Source organism: Salmo salar, chromosome ssa02 (genome assembly GCF_905237065.1).
Source record: "Salmo salar chromosome ssa02, Ssal_v3.1, whole genome shotgun sequence".
NCBI classification, from domain to species: Eukaryota; Metazoa; Chordata; class Actinopteri; order Salmoniformes; family Salmonidae; genus Salmo; species Salmo salar.
In genome coordinates this window covers 13,072,580-13,092,448 of record NC_059443.1, presented here as the reverse complement: position 1 = coordinate 13,092,448, position 19,869 = coordinate 13,072,580, and the positions used below count along the sequence as shown (strand labels likewise).

Here is a 19,869-nt window from a genome sequence, read left to right as displayed (position 1 = left end):
TATCAGCAAGGTACGGTGACTGACATAAACACATGTCTTTGATGGGTTAATGCAGCACTGTGTGTAATACAACACCCAACAGTTTCTCCATCATTGACAAAGACAATCATACACAGGTACAAAACAGCCTGTGTTGATTCCTCTCCTGTGTTTTCAGTTACTGGAGTGTGTTTCCATGCCAGTAATGCCACCACTTTACCTTCGGCTCAGACCGCTTATTGCATAGGGATCCTGTGGTGCCTTAAGGTGTGTGTGTGTGTGTGTGTGTGTGTGTGTGTGTGTGTGTGTGTGTGTGTGTGTGTGTGTGTGTGTGTGTGTGTGTGTGTGTGTGTGTGTGTGTGTGTGTGTGTGTGTGTGTGTGTGTGTGTGTGTGTGTGTTTCGTGTTAGCGTAGCGGGCAGGCTTTTGGTCTCCCAGCAGCAGCTGAGGAAGGAAGAATGAAAGCCTCTCCTCTTCTTCCTCCACTCTATCCATCAGCAGGCTGGGCTGTGTGTCCTGTTGTGGTACTCCTATCAGTTCATCTCCTCCCTGTCTGTCCACAGACGGCCCGCACCCACCCGTCTGCCTCTCTCTCTCTTTTTCTCGCTCTACACTCAGCACTCACTCATCTGATACAATCAGCCCAGCTGCCTCCTTTACCCGCTCGGCTCTCCTGTCTTGGCATGTTTTCTTTCTCTGCCATCGCTTTTCAATGCCCAGCTGGCTGCCCGCTGCAAAAACCAGGCGCTCCATAACACTCAATTATTGAATAATAGATTCATTTTACTATGGCTGTACTGTGTTGACAGTTCTCATTAGCTAGTCGGCACAGTTAGCCCGTTAGCGCCACACGGTATCTCTCTCCCACCGCCGAGCGGCATGGAGCTGAGAGAGCCTGTCCTGTCCACCCTGTCGGTTCTGCATGAGCTCAGGGGTGAGTCACAGGTTCACAGCCAGGCTTCACATTCAACATGCACCTCCTAGGAGAAGGCAGGGGCACCTTGCAGATAGCAGGACTAATGAAATGCTCCTCCTAGGAGAAGGCAGGGGCACCTTGCAGATAGCAGGACTAATGAAATGCTCCTCCTAGGAGAAGGCAGGGGCACCTTACAGATAGCAGGACTAATGAAATGCTCCTCCTAGGAGAAGGCAGGGGCACCTTGCAGATAGCAGGACTAATGAAATCTCCTCCTAGGAGAAGGCAGGGGCACCTTACAGATAGCAGGACTAATGAAATGCTCCTCCTAGGAGAAGGCAGGGGTACCTTGCAGATAGCAGGACTAATGAAATGCTCCTCCTAGGAGAAGGCAGGGGCACCTTGCAGATAGCAGGACTAATGAAATCTCCTCCTAGGAGAAGGCAGGGGCACCTTGAAAAACAAATGATAGTCTCACTAAGCGCAAACCAGATGGGATAGCGTATCACTGCAGAATGCTGTGGTAGTCATGCTGGTTAAGTGTGCCTTGAATTCGAAATAAATCACAGACAGTGTCACCAGCAAAGCACCATCACACCTCCAAATTTGGACTCATCAGACCAAAGGACAGATTTCCACCGGTCTAATGTCCATTGCTCGTGTTTCTTGGCCCAAGCAAGTCTCTTCTTCTTATTGGTGTCTTTTAGTAGTGGTTTCTTTGCAGCAATTCCATCATGAAGGCTTGATTCACGCATTCTCCTCTGAACAGTTAATGTTGTGATGTGTCTGTTACTTGAACTCTGTGAAGCATTTCTTTGGGCTGCAATTTCTGAGGCTGGTAACTCTAATAAACTTATTCTCTGCAGCAATGGTAACTCTGGGTCTTCCTTTCCTGTGGCGGTCCTCATGAGCCAGTTTCAGCATAGCGCTTGATGGTTTTTGTGACTGCATTTGAAGAAACTTTCAAAGTTCTTGAAATGTTTTGTATTGATTGACCATGTCTTAAAGTAATGATGGACTGTCATTTCTCTTTGCTTATTTGAGCTGTTATTGCCATAATATGGACTTGGTCTTTTACCAAATAAGGCTATCCTCTGTATAACAACCCTACCTTGTGTAACGGGTTGGTAGTCGTGGTGAAGGAATGAGGCACAGGAAGCAGCGAGCACAGGGTAGTGGCATATTTAATTTACACTCACACATAAAACAAATACTCCCAAACACAGGGGAGAAAACACACACGGCGTAAAACAGCGCCGACACGAACATGAGCCGTCAGTATCGAAATAATCCCGCACAACACGGAAGCGGACCAGCTAAAATAAATAGCCCCGCTAATTACTCAAACTAACACAGGAGCACAAAACCAAAAAGAAGGGAAAACCAAAAAAGGGAATCAGTGGCAGCTAATAGGCCGGTGACGACGACCGCCGAGCGCCACCCGAGCAGGAGGGGGCACCACCGTCGGTGGGAATCGTGACACCTTGTCACAACACAACTGATTGGCTCAAATGCATTAAGAAGGAAAGAAATTCCCCAAATTAACTTTTAATAAGGCACACCTGATAATTTAAATGCATTCCAGGTAACTACCTCATGACACTTGTTGAGAGAATGCCAAGAGTGTTCAAAGCTGTCATCAAGGCAAAGGGTGGCTACTTTGAAGAATCTCAAATATAAAATATACTGCTCAAAAAAATAAAGGGAACACTTAAACAACACAATGTAACTCCAAGTCAATCACACTTCTGTGAAATCACTGTCCACTTAGGAAGCAACACTGATTGACAATAAATTTCACATGCTGTTGTGCAAATTGAATAGACAACAGGTGGAAATTATAGGCAATTAGCAAGACACCCCCAATAAAGGAGTGGTTCTGCAGGTGGTAACCACAGACCACTTCTCAGTTCCTATGCTTCCTGGCTGATGTTTTGGTCACTTTTGAATGCTGGCGGTGCTTTCACTCTAGTGGTAGCATGAGACGGAGTCTACAACCCACACAAGTGGCTCAAGTAGTGCAGCTCATCCAGGATGGCATATCAATGTGAGCTGTGGCAAGAAGGTTTGCTGTGTCTGTCAGCGTAGTGTCCAGAGCATGGAGGCGCTACCAGGAGACAGGCCAGTACATCAGGAGACGGGCAACAACCCAGCAGCAGGACCGCTACCTCCGCCTTTGTGCAAGGAGGAGCAGGAGGAGCACTGCCAGAGCCCTGCAAAATGACCTCCAGCAGGCCACAAATGTGCATGTGTCTGCTCAAACGGTCAGAAACAGACTCCATGAGGGTGGTATGAGGGCCCGACGTCCACAGGTGGGGGTTGTGCTTACAGCCCAACACTGTGTAGGACGTTTGGCATTTGCCAGAGAACACCAAGATTGGCAAATTCGCCACTGGCGCCCTGTGCTCTTCACAGATGAAAGCAGGTTCACACTGAGCACACGTGACAGTCTGGAGACGCCGTGGAGAACGTTCTGCTGCCTGCAACATCCTCCAGCATGACCGGTTTGGCGGTGGGTCAGTCGTGGTGTGGGGTGATATTTCTTTGGGTGGCCGCACAGCCCTCCATGTGCTCGCCAGAGGTAGCCTGACTGCCATTAGGTACCGAGATGAGATCCTCAGACCCCTTGTGAGACCATATGCTGGTGCGGTTGGCCCTGGGTTCCTCCTAATGCAAGACAATGCTAGACCTCATGTGGCTGGAGTGTGTCAGGAGTTCCTGCAAGAGGAAGGCATTGATGCTATGGACTGGCCCGCCCGTTCCCCAGACCTGAATCCAATTGAGCACATCTGGGACATCATGTCTTGCTCCATCCACCAACACCACGTTGCACCACAGACTGTCCAGGAGTTGGCGGATGCTTTAGTCCAGGTCTGGGAGGAGATCCCTCAGGAGACCACCTCATCAGGAGCATGCCCAGGCGTTGTAGGGAGGTCATACAGGCACGTGGAGGCCACACACACTACTGAGCCTCATTTTGACTTGTTTTAAGGACATTACATCAAAGTTGGATCAGCCTGTAGTGTGGTTTTCCACTTTAATTTTGAGTGTGACTCCAAATCCAGACCTCCATGGGTTGATAAATTGGATTTCCATTGATTATTTTTGTGTGATTTTGTTGTCAGCACATTCAACTATGTAAAGAAAAAAGTATTTAATAAGATTATTTCATTCATTCAGATCTAGGATGTGTTATTTTAGTGTTCCCTTTATTTTTTTGAGCAGTGTATATTTGGATTACTTTTTTGGTTACTACACGATTCCATATGTGTTTTTTCATAGTTTTGATGTCTTCACTATTATTCTACAATGTAAAAAATGGTATGAATAAAGAAAAACCCTTGAATGAGTAGGCGTGTGAAAAACTTTAGATTGGTACTGTATGTCAGAATGCCAAAAAAATGAGGTCCCAGACACCACTCAAAGATTGTCATTGTCCCACAGTCGCTGGACTCTGGTGGCATCCCAAACACTTGGGGTCAAAATGTGGATATATTTGAGTAATGGAGACAGTGCAAAACTTTGAACTGAATGAGCCCATGCCTTATGCAAAATGATGAGGTGTGGATACGCCCAATACTATGTTGCCATATGTCATCGGGTAGCTTGTCACCCATGTCTTGCTCCCATGCAGATTTTGTATTTGCCAAGGAAGGCGGATTAATATTCTGTATTATGTCGTATAATCTGGAGATTGTGCCCTTCAGATACGGGTTAAGATCTAAGCACCTCTCGACTGGACACTATGAGGGCTCGAGTGGAAATGAAGGGAAATGTTCTTTAGCAAAGCTGTGAGTTTGCAGGTACCTAAAAAAGTGGGTATTGGGAATATTATGGTCAACCCTCAGACTATCGAATGAGACTAATGTGTTGTCAACAAATAGGTCACAAAAAACCACCAGACCATTCCTATGCCAGAATTGGAATGCCGTGTCAATCTGTGACGCTGTGAAGAGATGATTAGATGTTAATGGAGAGAAACAACTTGCTTGTTTAAGGCTAAAGTCATTTTGGAATTGGGACCAGATTTTAAGGAATTTCTTGACAATGGGATTCAAAACATGTGTAACGCCCTGGCCATAGAGAGGGGTTTTTGTTCTTTATTTTGGTTAGACCAGGGTGTTACATTGGGTGGGCGTTCTATGTTCCTTTTTCTATGTTTTTGTATTTCTTTGTTTTGGGCCGTGTGGCTCCCAATCAGGCACAGCTGAAGTTCGTTGTTGCTGATTGGGAGTCACACATAAGGAGCATGTTTTTCCTTTGGGTTTTGTGGGTAATTGTTTCTGTTCAGTGTGTTTCCTGACAGGACTGTTTCTGGTTGTTTTTGTTTCGTTTTTGTAAAGTGTTCTCTTTTTGAATTAAAATTCTAATGATGAACACATCCTCTGCTGCACCTTGGTCTAATTCTGACGACGGCCGTTACAACATGGGTGCCAACATGGGCAGTGGGGAGCACAGGAGCGAGACAGGAGAAGTTGGAAGGCTTGACTGTAACTCCATGACTGCCCAAGTTGGACCATCCTTGTTTTCAAATGTAGAAACCCAATAAACACATTTTATATATATTTGCTGACTAGAAGTAGTGTAAAAAATTGAGAAGGCCCAGTCCACCTGTGGGCTTTGGTCTCTCTAGATATACCTTTCTCATTTGTGGATTTGACTTATTCCAAATGAAGTTGGAAATGCAGCTGTCCAGTTGTCTGAACATCGACTTTGGCAGAAAAATTGGAATCATTTGGAATAAGTACAAAAACATAGGTAGTACAGTCATCTTAACAGAATTCTTCCGACCACCTTATGAAATCCTGCTTAGTGCGCTCCAGGAGTGTTTTGAAGTTATGTTTCAACAGAGACTTAAATGAGCGTGTGACCTTTAATCCCAAATAAGTAAAGACCTGATGCTTCACCTCTAACGGGAAATTGGCATACCCAATACCTTCTGCTAACTGATTATTGGGAAGGAGCAGACTTATTAGGTTTAACTTTTAACCAGATAATGTCCAAAACCTTGTAGCATGTCCAAGAGATAGGGTATAGACTCCACAGGGTTAGAAATGTATAAAAGAAGATTGTCTGCAAATAAGGACACCTTGTGAGTTAATTAATATTCCCTTAATCCTCTCCTCCGCACGCAGGCCGATAGCAAGAGGCTCACTAGCCATATCAAATAGGAAAGGGGAAAACAACAACCCTGCTTGGCACCCCTGTGGAGAGGGAAGTAGCTAGAGGTAACATTGTTGGTGCGAACAGAAGCCACTGGGAATCTTAATCCAGGAAAGGAATGACGGGCCAAACCCAAATCTCTCTGTACTGTAAATAGATATTCCCACTCAACCCGGTCGAAAGCCTTCTCATCATAGAGTGGACAGAATAGAGAACGTTAAATAGCTGGCACATATTATAGAAAGATTGCCTACCTGAGATAAATCCGGTTTGGGCAGAGTCACTGTCTCTAAACAGCACAAGAGGACCTTAGTGAGAATTTTATAATCACAGCACAAGAGGCTTATAGGGTGGTATGAGCCACAGTCTAGGGGATTCTTGTCCTGTTTAAGCAAAACCAAAATAGTTGCCTGGGTAAGTGTCTGGGGCAGTTTCTGATTAGAAAGGATGTCATTGTACATTGAGCTGAGGATAGGGGATAGTTTTGAGGAGACTGGTTTATAAAATTCAATAGGGGAGCCATCAGGCCCAGGAGCTTTACCGCTCTGCATGGACTGGATTGCCAGTGTAGCTTCCTCATCACTTATGTTGGCATCCCATGTTGGTTTGTTCATCAGAATTGAGACAGGGGGTGTCCAGATTGTCTAGAAATGCATGTATACGAGATGTGTCAGGAAGAGCCTCTGACGAGTAAAGAGCAGAGTAGAGTTGCTTAAATTGAATGTTGATTTCTTTGGGATTGGTAGAAGTTAAATCAGCTGCAACACAGATTTCAGGTTTGGTGCTGCTAGCAGCGGATTGTTGAAGCTGGTGAGATAACAACTTGCCAGCTTTCTCTCCTTGTTAATAAAATGTCTGCCTCGACTTAAACAGAAGCTGCTCCATTTGTTTAGTGGAAAGCTTGTCAAATTCCAATTTGGTGTAGCAGTCTCTCTTTGTAGAGTTCAGGAGTCGGAGAAGAGGCATATCTGTTGTCCACATCTAGAATGAGTTGAGAAGGCTCCAATAAGCGTTTAGTGTGCTGTTGTCATACTCTGTGTATGAAATGACTTGCCCTTAGATAAGGTTTAAACGGCTTCCACACAGTAGAGTGAGACATGTCAGGGGTGACGTTGATCTGTAAAAAGACATCAATGTGAGTTGTATTTTTAAAAGACACTACAGGATAGTAGTAGTGGGTCAAGTCGCCACGCGCGTTGTGACATTGTACTGTCCGGAAAGCGGATATCTAGCTGGACAGGGCTATGGTCTGAGATAACAATGCTGTGATATTGGCTATTAGTTACAAAAGGAAGAATTCTATTGTCCAGCAGGAAAAAGTCAATCCTAGAGTATGAGTGGTGGACTGGAGAAAAAATTAGTTTTGTTTAGCAGTGGGATTGCTCCTTCTCTGTGGATCAGACAAATTATAGGATTCTAGAAATGAGTTGATCACTGCGACTGATTTTGAAATTACATTGTTGGGCTTTGGTCTGGATCTGTCTAGACATGGATGTAATACACAATTCAAATCTCCGCCCAATATCAAATGATGAGAGTTGAGGTCGGGAAGTATTGCAATGAGGTCAGATAAAAATGTAGCGTCATCCCAATTAGTACCATAGAGGTTAGCCAGAACATCCTGTGTGCTAAACAATTTCCCTATTACTATAACATATCTGCCATTAGTATCTGAAATGACTTTGGAGGATACGAACGGGGTGCCTTTTCTTATAAGGATGGCTGCCCCTCTGGCCTTAGTACAAAGTTGGAGTGAAATATTTGGTTGACCCATCCTCTCTTTAGTTTATCATTGTCGCTGGAGCGGAGATGGATCTCTTGGAGAAAAACAATGTTCAGACATAAGATGAGCATACACTCGGCTACGCTTGACCACATGGTTAATTTATTTTAAGTTCCAGGTGAAAAAGCAAGTGGAGCTTAGTGTATGTGAATTAGGCATAGTCATAGTAATTAGAATATAGTAGTATATATTAGTAATATTAGTATAATCACATTGCCAGTGTGCCGACAAGGTCAGAATAAAAAAATGACCCAGAAGAAAACCTTGGACCCCTATGATGGCCTTCCCCTTGTTGGAAGGCTCCATTTACCTCTCCTAGACTTGAGAAAGATACAACCATGTTAAACTGAACTTCAGTAGAGCTCTATCCAGAGCCAACATAATGTAGTTTACACATAGGGAAGGGATTCTGGAGGGAATCACCTCAGTTCTCTGATGTATCTTATGCAATACGCATATTTGAAGGAGGTATATGTTCCACTCCTGATTATCCTTTTTGGCAACAGGGTGGAGGCACGATTCTAATCAAGAGATGAGTTCACTAGTTGGTCCTTGTGCAAGGTCAGGGGCAGAGTACAAGCCTAAAATGGCTAGTTAGTCGTATGCCACCTGTCCTCCTGTGGATGTAGGTTGGGTTCACGAATGTCTTCTGCTCGCCGGAGGGAGTAGTGATCTTCAGCACTGCTGGGTAGAGAATGCCGAACTTGGTGTCCCGACAGCAATGTAGGAGCCCCCTCACCTTGTTGAAGGCCGACCTGTTCTTCATGACTGCCGCCGTGTAGTTCGTGTAAACGCGGATCTTCTGGCCGTCATGGGTGATAGGAGCCGGAGGACATCCTCTTTCTCTGGAAAGTAATGGAATTTGACTATGATGGATCTGGGCGGCTCCCCATTCTTCGGTGCGGACTGTAAGCTTCTGTGCTCACGGTCATGGGTAGGGGCGTAATCGAGTTCTAGGATTTCCTGTTTAGCTATGAACAGGGTAGGCCGCAATCCGCCTACGGTCTTGAGTCCCTCTCTCATGCCGAAAATGTGAATGTTCCCCCGGCGCTGTCTGTTCTCGAGGTCCTTGACCTTGGAAGTAAGTTTGACGACATCTGATGATAGCCGGATGACTTGCTCTTCCAGTGTCACCACTTTGTCAGAGTAAGTATTTGCGTCGCCCTCCAGGCTATTCAGGCAGGTGTCCTGTTTTGCCAAGTCTTCTTTAACGGAGTCGATCTTTGTGTTGACCTCGGTGGCGAGAGTGGCTATTTGTGCGGATAGGTCAGTGGATAGTGACTCCATCTTAGCCAGCACAGTCTGTTCAGACTTAGTGATATCCGCCATTACCTTGGCTTGGTCGGGGGGTCAGAGTCAGTGTCCGCTGAGCCCGATGCTTTAGTAGAGGTCTGCTCTTTTGTGACTCGTGGCCGTTGTTGTTTCGATATTTTATGATGAAAAGGACAAAAATTTCAAGAAAAAAATCGGGTTTGATTCCGAATGAAATGTTACTAAATTGACATAGTAGGGGAGGTGTTCGTGAAATATTAATAGTAAATTCTTTGCCCTGGACAGGAGCACAGAGAAAACGCGTCTTCACATGTTGCTGCTCACCAGCGCCCCTCGCAAGTCACTGCTTTAATGTTAGCAGAAAACAACAGGGTGTTTTCCAGGGTCACGCCAAGGTTCTTTGCACTCTGGGAGGGTGACACCGTGGAGATGTCAACCGTGATGGAGAGGTATTGGAGCAGGCAGGCCTTCCCCGGGAGGAAGAGCAGCACAGTCTTGTCAAGGTTAAGCTTGAGGTGTTGGGCTGACATCCAAGCTGAGATGTCTGCCAGGCATGTAGAGATGTGTGCCGCCACCTGGGTGTCAGAAGGGGGGGGAAGGAGAAGAGTAGTTGAGTGTCATCTGCATAGCAATGATAGGAGAGACCATGTGCGGATATGATGGAGCCGAGTGTAGACTGGCAGAGAGATGCTGCTAACAGATGATGCTACTTAATCTTCTACTTAATCATGGATATGGAGATTATTCAATAAACACAAGTTCCTATACATTGGTACAGTAAATTAGAGGAAGATGGCAGTGTGTGAGCTTTTAATTTATTAGGTGAGTGAGAGGATTATCAGTACAGAATTAACCTTTGTTTTGGCTCCACTTATACTGACTGAATGCTTCTGCTGCATAGTGACAATGTTGAATGGTACTCATTATATTACTGTGGAGCAGCACAACATGTAGCACCTGCTCAGTGGAGAATGTATTCAGAATGCTATGGAAATGGGTTAGCTGTTAGCTACGGGAGAGTCTACTCTGCAGCTGTGGTGGAGTTTTGCAGGTGTGTCAAACGGTTCGTACCTCTGTTTGTGTCAGTAACTGTATTTTGTCTGCATGTTGCATCATGCTGGAGCGCGGGGCTGGGGCCCTGTGAATTATAGGTGTGAGTGTCAGAAAGCTTTCAGTTCCCTGGCTGTAATTGCTACCTAGCAGAACAGGAAAGAGGAAACCCCTCAGTCTGTCAACAAAAGCCCCGCTCCCCGCCACCCACCTCCCCCTGTCAACCAATAGGAATACCACTTCCACTCCGGGGCTCGACGTTCGTCCTTCAAAATAGGGGGAGACTTCCTCTCTTTCCTCCTTTACCCTTCTCATTACAGGGGGGTCACTTGCGAGTGACTTTATGAAGTCAGCATCATTATGCACCAATCAGGTCCTTTTTTTTAGGAATGTGTTGACCCAGCACTAAATATAACCCTGGTAATTAGAGCTATCTCTAGCAGCTCTCCTCTCTCTGTCTCCGTCTCTGGCTGTGCTAGTGGCCCACTCCAGATCAGGCTCACGAAAACGCAGGCAGAGAGAGAGAGAGAGAGAGAGAGACAGGGAGAGTGGACGAACACGGCAGGGCCGGTTGTGAGAGAGAGAGCGAGACAGCCGGTGAGTGGATGAGATGAGTTTTCTAATTGGCCAGCGTGGAGATAAGGGGCCCCTGGGAGTGCTGTGTAGTGCCTTGCGGAGCCATGCACGAGGAAGTAGAGTAGCAGCACAACAGCCAGTCTGCTTGTTGTGTTTTAATACACTGAGTGTCTTTCCATGACATAGACTGACCAGGTGAATCCAGGTGAAAGCTATGATCCCTTATTGATGTCACTTGTTAAATCCATTTCAATCAGTGTAGATGAAGGGGAGGAGACAGGTTAAAGAAGGATTTTTAAGTCTTGAGTCAATTGAGACATGGATTGTGTTTGTGGACAAAATATTTAAGTGCCTTTGAATGGAGTATGGTAGTAGCTGCCAGGTGCACAGGTTTGAGTTTGTAAAGAACTGCAACGCTGCTGGGTTTTTCATGCTCAACGGTTTCCCGTGTGTATCAAGAATGGTCCACCACCCAAAGGACATCCAGCCAACTTGACAACTGTGGGAAGCATTGGAGTCAACATGGGCCAGCATCCCTGGTGAAATGCTTTCAACACCTTGTAGAGTCCATGCCCTGACGAATTGAGGCTGTTCTGAGGGCAAAAGAAGGTGCAACTCAATATTAGGAAGGTGTTCCTAATGTTTTATACACTCTGTGTATATTGTATACAGTGCACGAAGCATCTGTTTCTCTGAGGGCTTTATTCAGAGCTACAGTCAAGTATCTGTTTCTCTGAGGGGTTTATTCAGAGCTACAGTCAAGTATCTGTTTCTCTGAGGGGTTTATTCAGACCTACAGTCAAGTATCTGTTTCTCTCAGGGGTTTATTCAGACCTACAGTCATTTAATTGTCGCGAGCCATTCATCCTATTACGTTTCACTATGGCAGCTGAAGCTTTCTGTTGAGATCTGGATAGCTTCCCTGAACTGTAAAGGACAATGTCCCGCCTGTCTGCCTTTCTGCCTGGTGTTTAGGCCATTCACCACAGTAATTATATTGTCCGTGGCATAATGCAAGGCATTGTGGAGATATTCATGAGTTATCTTCAGAAATGCAGAGTGAGAGAGAGCGAGAGAGAAAGAAAAACAGAAACACTGACAAATGTCTCCTTCCAAAAAGCCTTGAGTGGTAAACACAGATAAACAGTCTTGCTGCCTCAGGTCACCACACAGTCAAAACGCAACACTTCCAGAAGAACCTTGTCGTTCATGGAGAGGCTTGAATATAGCCCCACACACACACGTGTACTCTACCCACACACAGACCTTTTCCAGCGAGCCCTTCATTCTCTAGTACGGCCTTTGTGTGTTTCTCAGCAGGCAGGCAGATAGCTATACGGACAGACAGGCAGACGGACAGGCAGACGGACAGACAGGCAGACAGACAGACAGGCAGGCAGGCAGGCAGGCAGGCAGGCAGGCAGGCAGGCAGGCAGGCAGGCAGGCAGGCAGGCAGGCAGACAGACAGACAGACAGACAGACAGACAGACAGACAGACAGACAGACAGACAGACAGACAGGCAGGCAGGCAGGCAGGCAGGCAGGCAGGCAGGCAGACAGACAGACAGACAGACAGACAGACAGACAGACAGACAGACCGATAGACAGGCAGGCAGGCAGAAGGGTTGTTGTCAGGTACTCTCATTAGCATGGTTATAACCCCTCCCATTTCCAGCTAAAAGACACTCTTAAGGGCCTCCCGAGTGGCTCAGCGGTGTAAGGCACTGCATCGTAGAGCTAGCGGCGTCACTACAGACCCGGATTTGATCCCAGGCTGTGTCTCAGCTGGCTGTGACCGGGAGACCGATGAGGCGGCGCACAATTGGCCCAGCGTCGTCCGGGTTAGGGGAGGGTTTGTCCTTGTCCCATCGCTGTCTAGCAACTCCTGTAGCGGGCCGGGCGGAGTGCACGCTGACACGGTCGCCAGGTGTACGGTGTTTCCTCCGACACATTGGTGCGGTGGCTTCCGGGTTAAGCAGGCATTGTGTCAAGAAGCAGTGCGGCTTGGCGGGTCGTGTTTTGGAGGACGCATCGCTCTCGACCTTCGCCTCTCCCGAGTCCGGGAGTTGCAGCGATGGGACAAGACTGTAACTACCAATTTGATATCACAAAATTGGGGAGAAAAAGGGGTCAAAAGTAAAAATACAAAACCAAAAAACACTGTTATTAAAGAAGAGTCTTCCTATAGGGAGAGGAGCGCTGTTGAAGACTGTTTTGTATTATTATTCATCATCAGGATATTATTCATCAGAATGGTTCTCCACTGTACATTGAATATGGACGCCACTCTCACTGGCCCTCTGTCCGTCTGTATGCCTTTCTCTGTCTCCTCTCGCTCACTCTCCCCCCTCTCTCTCTAATTCACTCTCCCCCCTCTCTCTCTCTATTTCACTCTCTCTCTCTCTCTCTCTCTCTACTCCTTTCATCATTTCCTCTGAAGCAGCACTAATATAGCCATCCTGCCGTAGCCAGTTTGTTGAGCAATCAGACGATATCTGCCCAACATTGAGTTCATTTTTCTCAGGCAAATCTATTCTGAATATATTTAAACCTAGTTCTTTTCTGAGGATGTTTATACCATCCTTCACATTTTTTTAATGTAAAACTGGGAGTTTTTTTTGGACTGCATGGTTTATTGTTGTCAGGTGATTTTTGTCAAGGTGAAATCTGCTTGCTCATTGTATTCCAGATGACACATAATGATGTATCATATTATCACTGTCATTCTCCCTTGGTAGGTGTACCTATCTATTCAAAGCCGGATGGTTCCACTGAAGACTCAGGTGTTTATTGTGGAGAGAGCGTAGCTCTCAGATGGCAGCACAGGGTTCAACTACCTGCCGTGATCCGGGGTGACAGGTCAGACAGAGAAGAGCGCTCTTGAGAAACTGTCTGAAAAGGTTATTCTGTATTTAAAGACGAAGCAGATTATTCATACACTCTTAATATTTTAACAAGGCATGGCAAACTAGACAGGAGAAGGCAAAGGTTTTGTGTCAGCGGAAAGAGATGATATCTTTCTGTAGTAATTGGGATGGAGGAGAAGTATGATTTATAACTCAGTGATATAACTGTATCATACATAATGTCTGGAGGGGCATCCTCCATGTGCAAAAAGAACCCAGTTCGCATTTACATTTTCTGTCATTATTAGTCTATTTTCTAGCATAATTTTGCTACCAATGGCAGCATCTTGAGGTTAATATGTGATCTAATATCTTGTATAGCTCATACTGGAGGAAGTAGCCCATCAGTCAGAGAGAGCTACTCTCTGTGATGTATCATAAAGGGCCTTCTCTCAAGGCCTGAAACTGGTTCATGTACTTCATCAATGGAAGAGTGAGTTGTATTGAGGCCTTATAAAACACCAGCTTTAAAACGCTGTGTGGAGGAGCCATTGGTTCTTGGAATGTATGTCCTCTGGGACCAGCTAAAGCCTCTTGTCTGTGTTTCAAATGGCACCCTATTCCCATAGGGCTCTGGTCAAAAGTAGTGCACTATATAGGGAATATGATGCTATTTGGGACACAGACCTTGTTTGATCCTCTTCATCTTGTGTGTGTTGTGTTTTACTCAGGTCTGGTCATCCTTCATGCTGTGTGTTGTGTTTTATTCAGGTCTGATCATCCTTCATGCTGTGTGTGTTGTGTTTTACTCAGGTCTGGTCATCCTTCATGCTGTGCGTGTTGTGTTTTACTCAGGTCTGGTCATCCTTCATGCTGTGTGTGTTGTGTTTTATTCAGGTCTGGTCATCCTTCATGCTGTGTGTGTTGTGTTTTATTCAGGTCTGGTCATCCTTCATGCTGTGTGTGTTGTGTTTTATTCAGGTCTGGTCATCCTTCATGCTGTGTGTGTTGTGTTTTATTCAGGTCTGGTCATCCTTCATGCTGTGTGTTGTGTTTTACTCAGGTCTGGTCATCCTTCATGCTGTGTGTGTTGTGTTTTACTCAGGTCTGGTCATCCTTCATGCTGTGTGTTGTGTTTTACTCAGGTCTGGTCATCCTTCATGCTGTGTGTGTTGTGTTTTACTCAGGTCTGGTCATCCTTCATGCTGTGTGTTGTGTTTTATTCAGGTCTGGTCATCCTTCATGCTGTGTGTGTTGTGTTTTATTCAGGTCTGGTCATCCTTCATGCTGTGTGTTGTGTTTTATTCAGGTCTGGTCATCCTTCATGCTGTGTGTTGTGTTTTACTCAGGTCTGGTCATCCTTCATGCTGTGTGTTGTGTTTTATTCAGGTCTGGTCATCCTTCATGCTGTGTGTTGTGTTTTATTCAGGTCTGGTCATCCTTCATGCTGTGTGTTGTGTTTTATTCAGGTCTGGTCATCCTTCATGCTGTGTGTTGTGTTTTACTCAGGTCTGGTCATCCTTCATGCTGTGCGTGTTGTGTTTTATTCAGGTCTGGTCATCCTTCATGCTGTGTGTTGTGTTTTACTCAGGTCTGGTCATCCTTTATGCTGTGTGTGTTGTTTTATTCAGGTCTGGTCATCCTTCATGCTGTGTGTGTTGTGTTTTATTCAGGTCTGTTCATCCTTCATGCTGTGTCTGTTGTGTTTTATTCAGGTCTGGTCATCCTTCATGCTGTGCGTTGTGTTTTACTCAGGTCTGGTCATCCTTCATGCTGTGTGTGTTGTGTTTTATTCAGGTCTGGTCATCCTTCATGCTGTGTGTGTTGTGTTTTATTCAGGTCTGGTCATCCTTCATGCTGTGCGTTGTGTTTTACTCAGGTCTGGTCATCCTTCATGCTGTGTGTGTTGTGTTTTATTCAGGTCTGATCATCCTTCATGCTGTGCGTGTTGTGTTTTACTCAGGTCTGGTCATCCTTCATGCTGTGTGTTGTGTTTTACTCAGGTCTGGTCATCCTTCATGCTGTGTGTGTTGTGTTTTATTCAGGTCTGTTCATCCTTCATGCTGTGTGTTGTTTTTTACTCAGGTCTGGTCATCCTTCATTGTGTGTGTGTTGTGTTTTACTCAGGTCTGGTCATCCTTCATGCTGTGTGTGTTGTGTTTTACTCAGGTCTGGTCATACTTCATGCTGTGTGTTGTGTTTTACTCAGGTCTGGTCATCCTTCATGCTGTGTGTGTTGTGTTTTACTCAGGTCTGGTCATCCTTCATGCTGTGTGTTGTGTTTTACTCAGGTCTGGTCATCCTTCATGCTGTGTGTTGTGTTTAATTCAGGTCTGGTCATCCTTCATGCTGTGTGTTGTGTTTTATTCAGGTCTGGTCATCCTTCATGCTGTGTGTGTTGTGTTTTATTCAGGTCTGGTCATCCTTCATGCTGTGTGTTGTGTTTTATTCAGGTCTGGTCATCCTTCATGCTGTGTGTGTTGTGTTTTATTCAGGTCTGGTCATCCTTCATGCTGTGCGTTGTGTTTTACTCAGGTCTGGTCATCCTTCATGCTGTGCGTTGTGTTTTACTCAGGTCTGGTCATCCTTCATGCTGTGTGTGTTGTGTTTTATTCAGGTCTGGTCATCCTTCATGCTGTGCGTTGTGTTTTACTCAGGTCTGGTCATCCTTCATGCTGTGTGTGTTGTGTTTTATTCAGGTCTGGTCATCCTTCATGCTGTGCGTTGTGTTTTACTCAGGTCTGGTCATCCTTCATGCTGTGTGTGTTGTGTTTTATTCAGGTCTGATCATCCTTCATGCTGTGCGTGTTGTGTTTTACTCAGGTCTGGTCATCCTTCATGCTGTGTGTTGTGTTTAATTCAGGTCTGGTCATCCTTCATGCTGTGTGTTGTTTTTTACTCAGGTCTGGTCATCCTTCATTGTGTGTGTGTTGTGTTTTATTCAGGTCTGGTCATCCTTCATGCTGTGTGTTGTGTTTTATTCAGGTCTGGTCATCCTTCATGCTGTGTGTTGTGTTTTATTCAGGTCTGTTCATCCTTCATGCTGTGTGTTGTTTTTTACTCAGGTCTGGTCATCCTTCATTGTGTGTGTGTTGTGTTTTACTCAGGTCTGGTCATCCTTCATGCTGTGTGTGTTGTGTTTTACTCAGGTCTGGTCATACTTCATGCTGTGTGTTGTGTTTTATTCAGGTCTGGTCATCCTTCATGCTGTGTGTTGTGTTTTACTCAGGTCTGGTCATCCTTCATGCTGTGTGTTGTGTTTAATTCAGGTCTGGTCATCCTTCATGCTGTGTGTTGTGTTTTATTCAGGTCTGGTCATCCTTCATGCTGTGTGTGTTGTGTTTTATTCAGGTCTGGTCATCCTTCATGCTGTGTGTTGTGTTTTATTCAGGTCTGGTCATCCTTCATGCTGTGCGTGTTGTGTTTTACTCAGGTCTGTTCATCCTTTATGCTGTGTGTGTTGTTTTATTCAGGTCTGGTCATCCTTCATGCTGTGTGTGTTGTGTTTTATTCAGGTCTGGTCATCCTTCATGCTGTGCGTTGTGTTTTACTCAGGTCTGGTCATCCTTCATGCTGTGCGTTGTGTTTTACTCAGGTCTGGTCATCCTTCATGCTGTGTGTGTATTGTGTTTTACTCAGGTCTGGTCATCCTTCATGCTGTGTGTGTTGTGTTTTACTCAGGTCTGGTCAACCTTCATGCTGTGTGTGTTGTGTTTTATTCAGGTCTGGTCATCCTTCATGCTGTGTGTTGTGTTTTATTCAGGTCTGGTCATCCTTCATGCTGTGCGTGTTGTGTTTTACTCAGGTCTGGTCATCCTTTATGCTGTGTGTGTTGTTTTATTCAGGTCTGGTCATCCTTCATGCTGTGTGTGTTGTGTTTTATTTAGGTCTGGTCATCCTTCATGCTGTGTGTTGTGTTTTACTCAGGTCTGGTCATCCTTCATGCTGTGTGTTGTGTTTAATTCAGGTCTGGTCATCCTTCATGCTGTGTGTTGTGTTTTATTCAGGTCTGGTCATCCTTCATGCTGTGTGTGTTGTGTTTTATTCAAGTCTGGTCATCCTTCATGCTGTGTGTTGTTTTATTCAGGTCTGGTCATCCTTCATGCTGTGCGTGTTGTGTTTTACTCAGGTCTGGTCATCCTTTATGCTGTGTGTGTTGTTTTATTCAGGTCTGGTCATCCTTCATGCTGTGTGTGTTGTGTTTTATTCAGGTCTGGTCATCCTTCATGCTGTGCGTTGTGTTTTACTCAGGTCTGGTCATCCTTCATGCTGTGCGTTGTGTTTTACTCAGGTCTGGTCATCCTTCATGCTGTGTGTGTATTGTGTTTTACTCAGGTCTGGTCATCCTTCATGCTGTGTGTGTTGTGTTTTATTCAGGTCTGGTCATCCTTCATGCTGTGCGTGTTGTGTTTTACTCAGGTCTGGTCATCCTTTATGCTGTGTGTGTTGTTTTATTCAGGTCTGGTCATCCTTCATGCTGTGTGTGTTGTGTTTTACTCAGGTCTGGTCATCCTTCATGCTGTGTGTTGTGTTTTATTCAGGTCTGGTCATCCTTCATGCTGTGTGTTGTGTTTAATTCAGGTCTGGTCATCCTTCATGCTGTGTGTTGTGTTTTATTCAGGTCTGGTCATCCTTTATGCTCTGTGTTGTTTTTTATTCAGGTCTGGTCATCCTTCATGCTGTGTGTGTTGTGTTTTATTCAGGTCTGGTCATCCTTCATGCTGTGTGTTGTGTTTTATTCAGGTCTGGTCATCCTTCATGCTGTGTGTTGTGTTTTACTCAGGTCTGGTCATCCTTCATGCTGTGTGTTGTGTTTAATTCAGGTCTGGTCATCCTTCATGCTGTGTGTTGTGTTTTATTCAGGTCTGGTCATCCTTCATGCTGTGTGTGTTGTGTTTTATTCAGGTCTGGTCATCCTTCATGCTGTGTGTGTTGTGTTTTATTCAGGTCTGGTCATCCTTCATGCTGTGTGTGTTGTGTTTTATTCAGGTCTGGTCATCCTTCATGCTGTGTGTGTTGTGTTTTACTCAGGTCTGGTCATCCTTCATGCTGTGTGTGTTGTGTTTTACTCAGGTCTGGTCATCCTTCATGCTGTGTGTGTTGTGTTTTACTCAGGTCTGGTCATCCTTCATGCTGTGTGTGTTGTGTTTTACTCAGGTCTGGTCATCCTTCATGCTGTGTGTGTTGTGTTTTATTCAGGTCTGGTCATCCTTCATGCTGTGTGTGTTGTGTTTTATTCAGGTCTGGTCATCCTTCATGCTGTGTGCTGTGTTTTATTCAGGTCTGGTCATCCTTCATGCTGTGTGTGTGTTGTGTTTTATTCAGGTCTGGTCATCCTTCATGCTGTGTGTGTTGTGTTTTACTCAGGTCTGGTGGAGGTGGTCTGCAGTGTTTTCAGTGAGGCAGCCGTCCTGTACGTGGAGAAAGAGGAGAGGCCTGGGAGGAAGAGTAGCCATGATCTCCTGCTGTCTCTACTGGACACTCTGCACAATGTACTGACCAGCACATCCATAGTGGTGCGCATTGCACTCCAGGTATGCTAAACGTACAGTATCTAGGGCTGCACAATTACTCCACTTCACATCGGAATCATGTGCAATATCCATATCGCAAGAGATCCATATTGCATGCAATACCTTGAAGCGCCAATCAGCCGCGTGTAACGTCTGTTTTCATTGTTTACTCTGTTTGTCATCTCTCTCCCTTTCTCTTGGGGCTGCTTCCCACACATACTAAGCTCCGCCCTCTGTCACTCAAGCAGCACAGCTCCTCCTCCTTCCTGTTAGAGTCGTTCTGTTTGCACAGCTCTTCCTCCTTCCTGTTAGAGTCGTTCTATGTTTGCACAGCTCCTCCTCCTTCCTGTTAGTTGTTCTATGTTTGCACAGCTCCTCCTCCTTCCTGTTAGTTGTTCTATGTTTGCACAGCTCCTCCTCTTTCCTGTTAGAGTCGTTCTATGTTTGCGCAGCTCCTCCTCTTTCGTCTTAGAGTCGTTCTATGTTTGCATGCTGCTCTGTTAGGTCATTGCAGTCAACAGATTGTTTCTAACAAGAACGATGCTGCTTTTCACTTTGCGTCTTAATATAAATCATTCTATTTCTATGATTCCAACAGTTCACTCAAGGGTTTTGGTGTATATCGCATGTCAAATCACAATCGCAATATTTGGTAAGAAAATCGCAATTTGATTTTTTGCCCATATCATGCAACCCTACCTGTATCCATAATCTCTTTTAGAACAGGCTGGTGAAGTGAGGTTAAGTGTGTGTGTGTGTGTGTGTGTGTGTG

The 19,869-nt window shown here is 45.3% G+C and overlaps 1 protein-coding gene across 1 annotated transcript in view; it reads left to right on the top strand.

Moving 5' to 3' along the window:
- Nucleotides 1-19,869, top strand: part of LOC106595924 (serine/threonine-protein kinase ULK4) — a 185,734-nt gene that overhangs the window by 98,645 nt on the left and 67,220 nt on the right. The window contains exon 33 of the mRNA XM_045697923.1: nucleotides 18,952-19,118. Within this exon, the coding sequence (XP_045553879.1) occupies nucleotides 18,952-19,118 (167 nt within the window). The remainder of the gene's footprint in view (nucleotides 1-18,951; nucleotides 19,119-19,869) is intronic.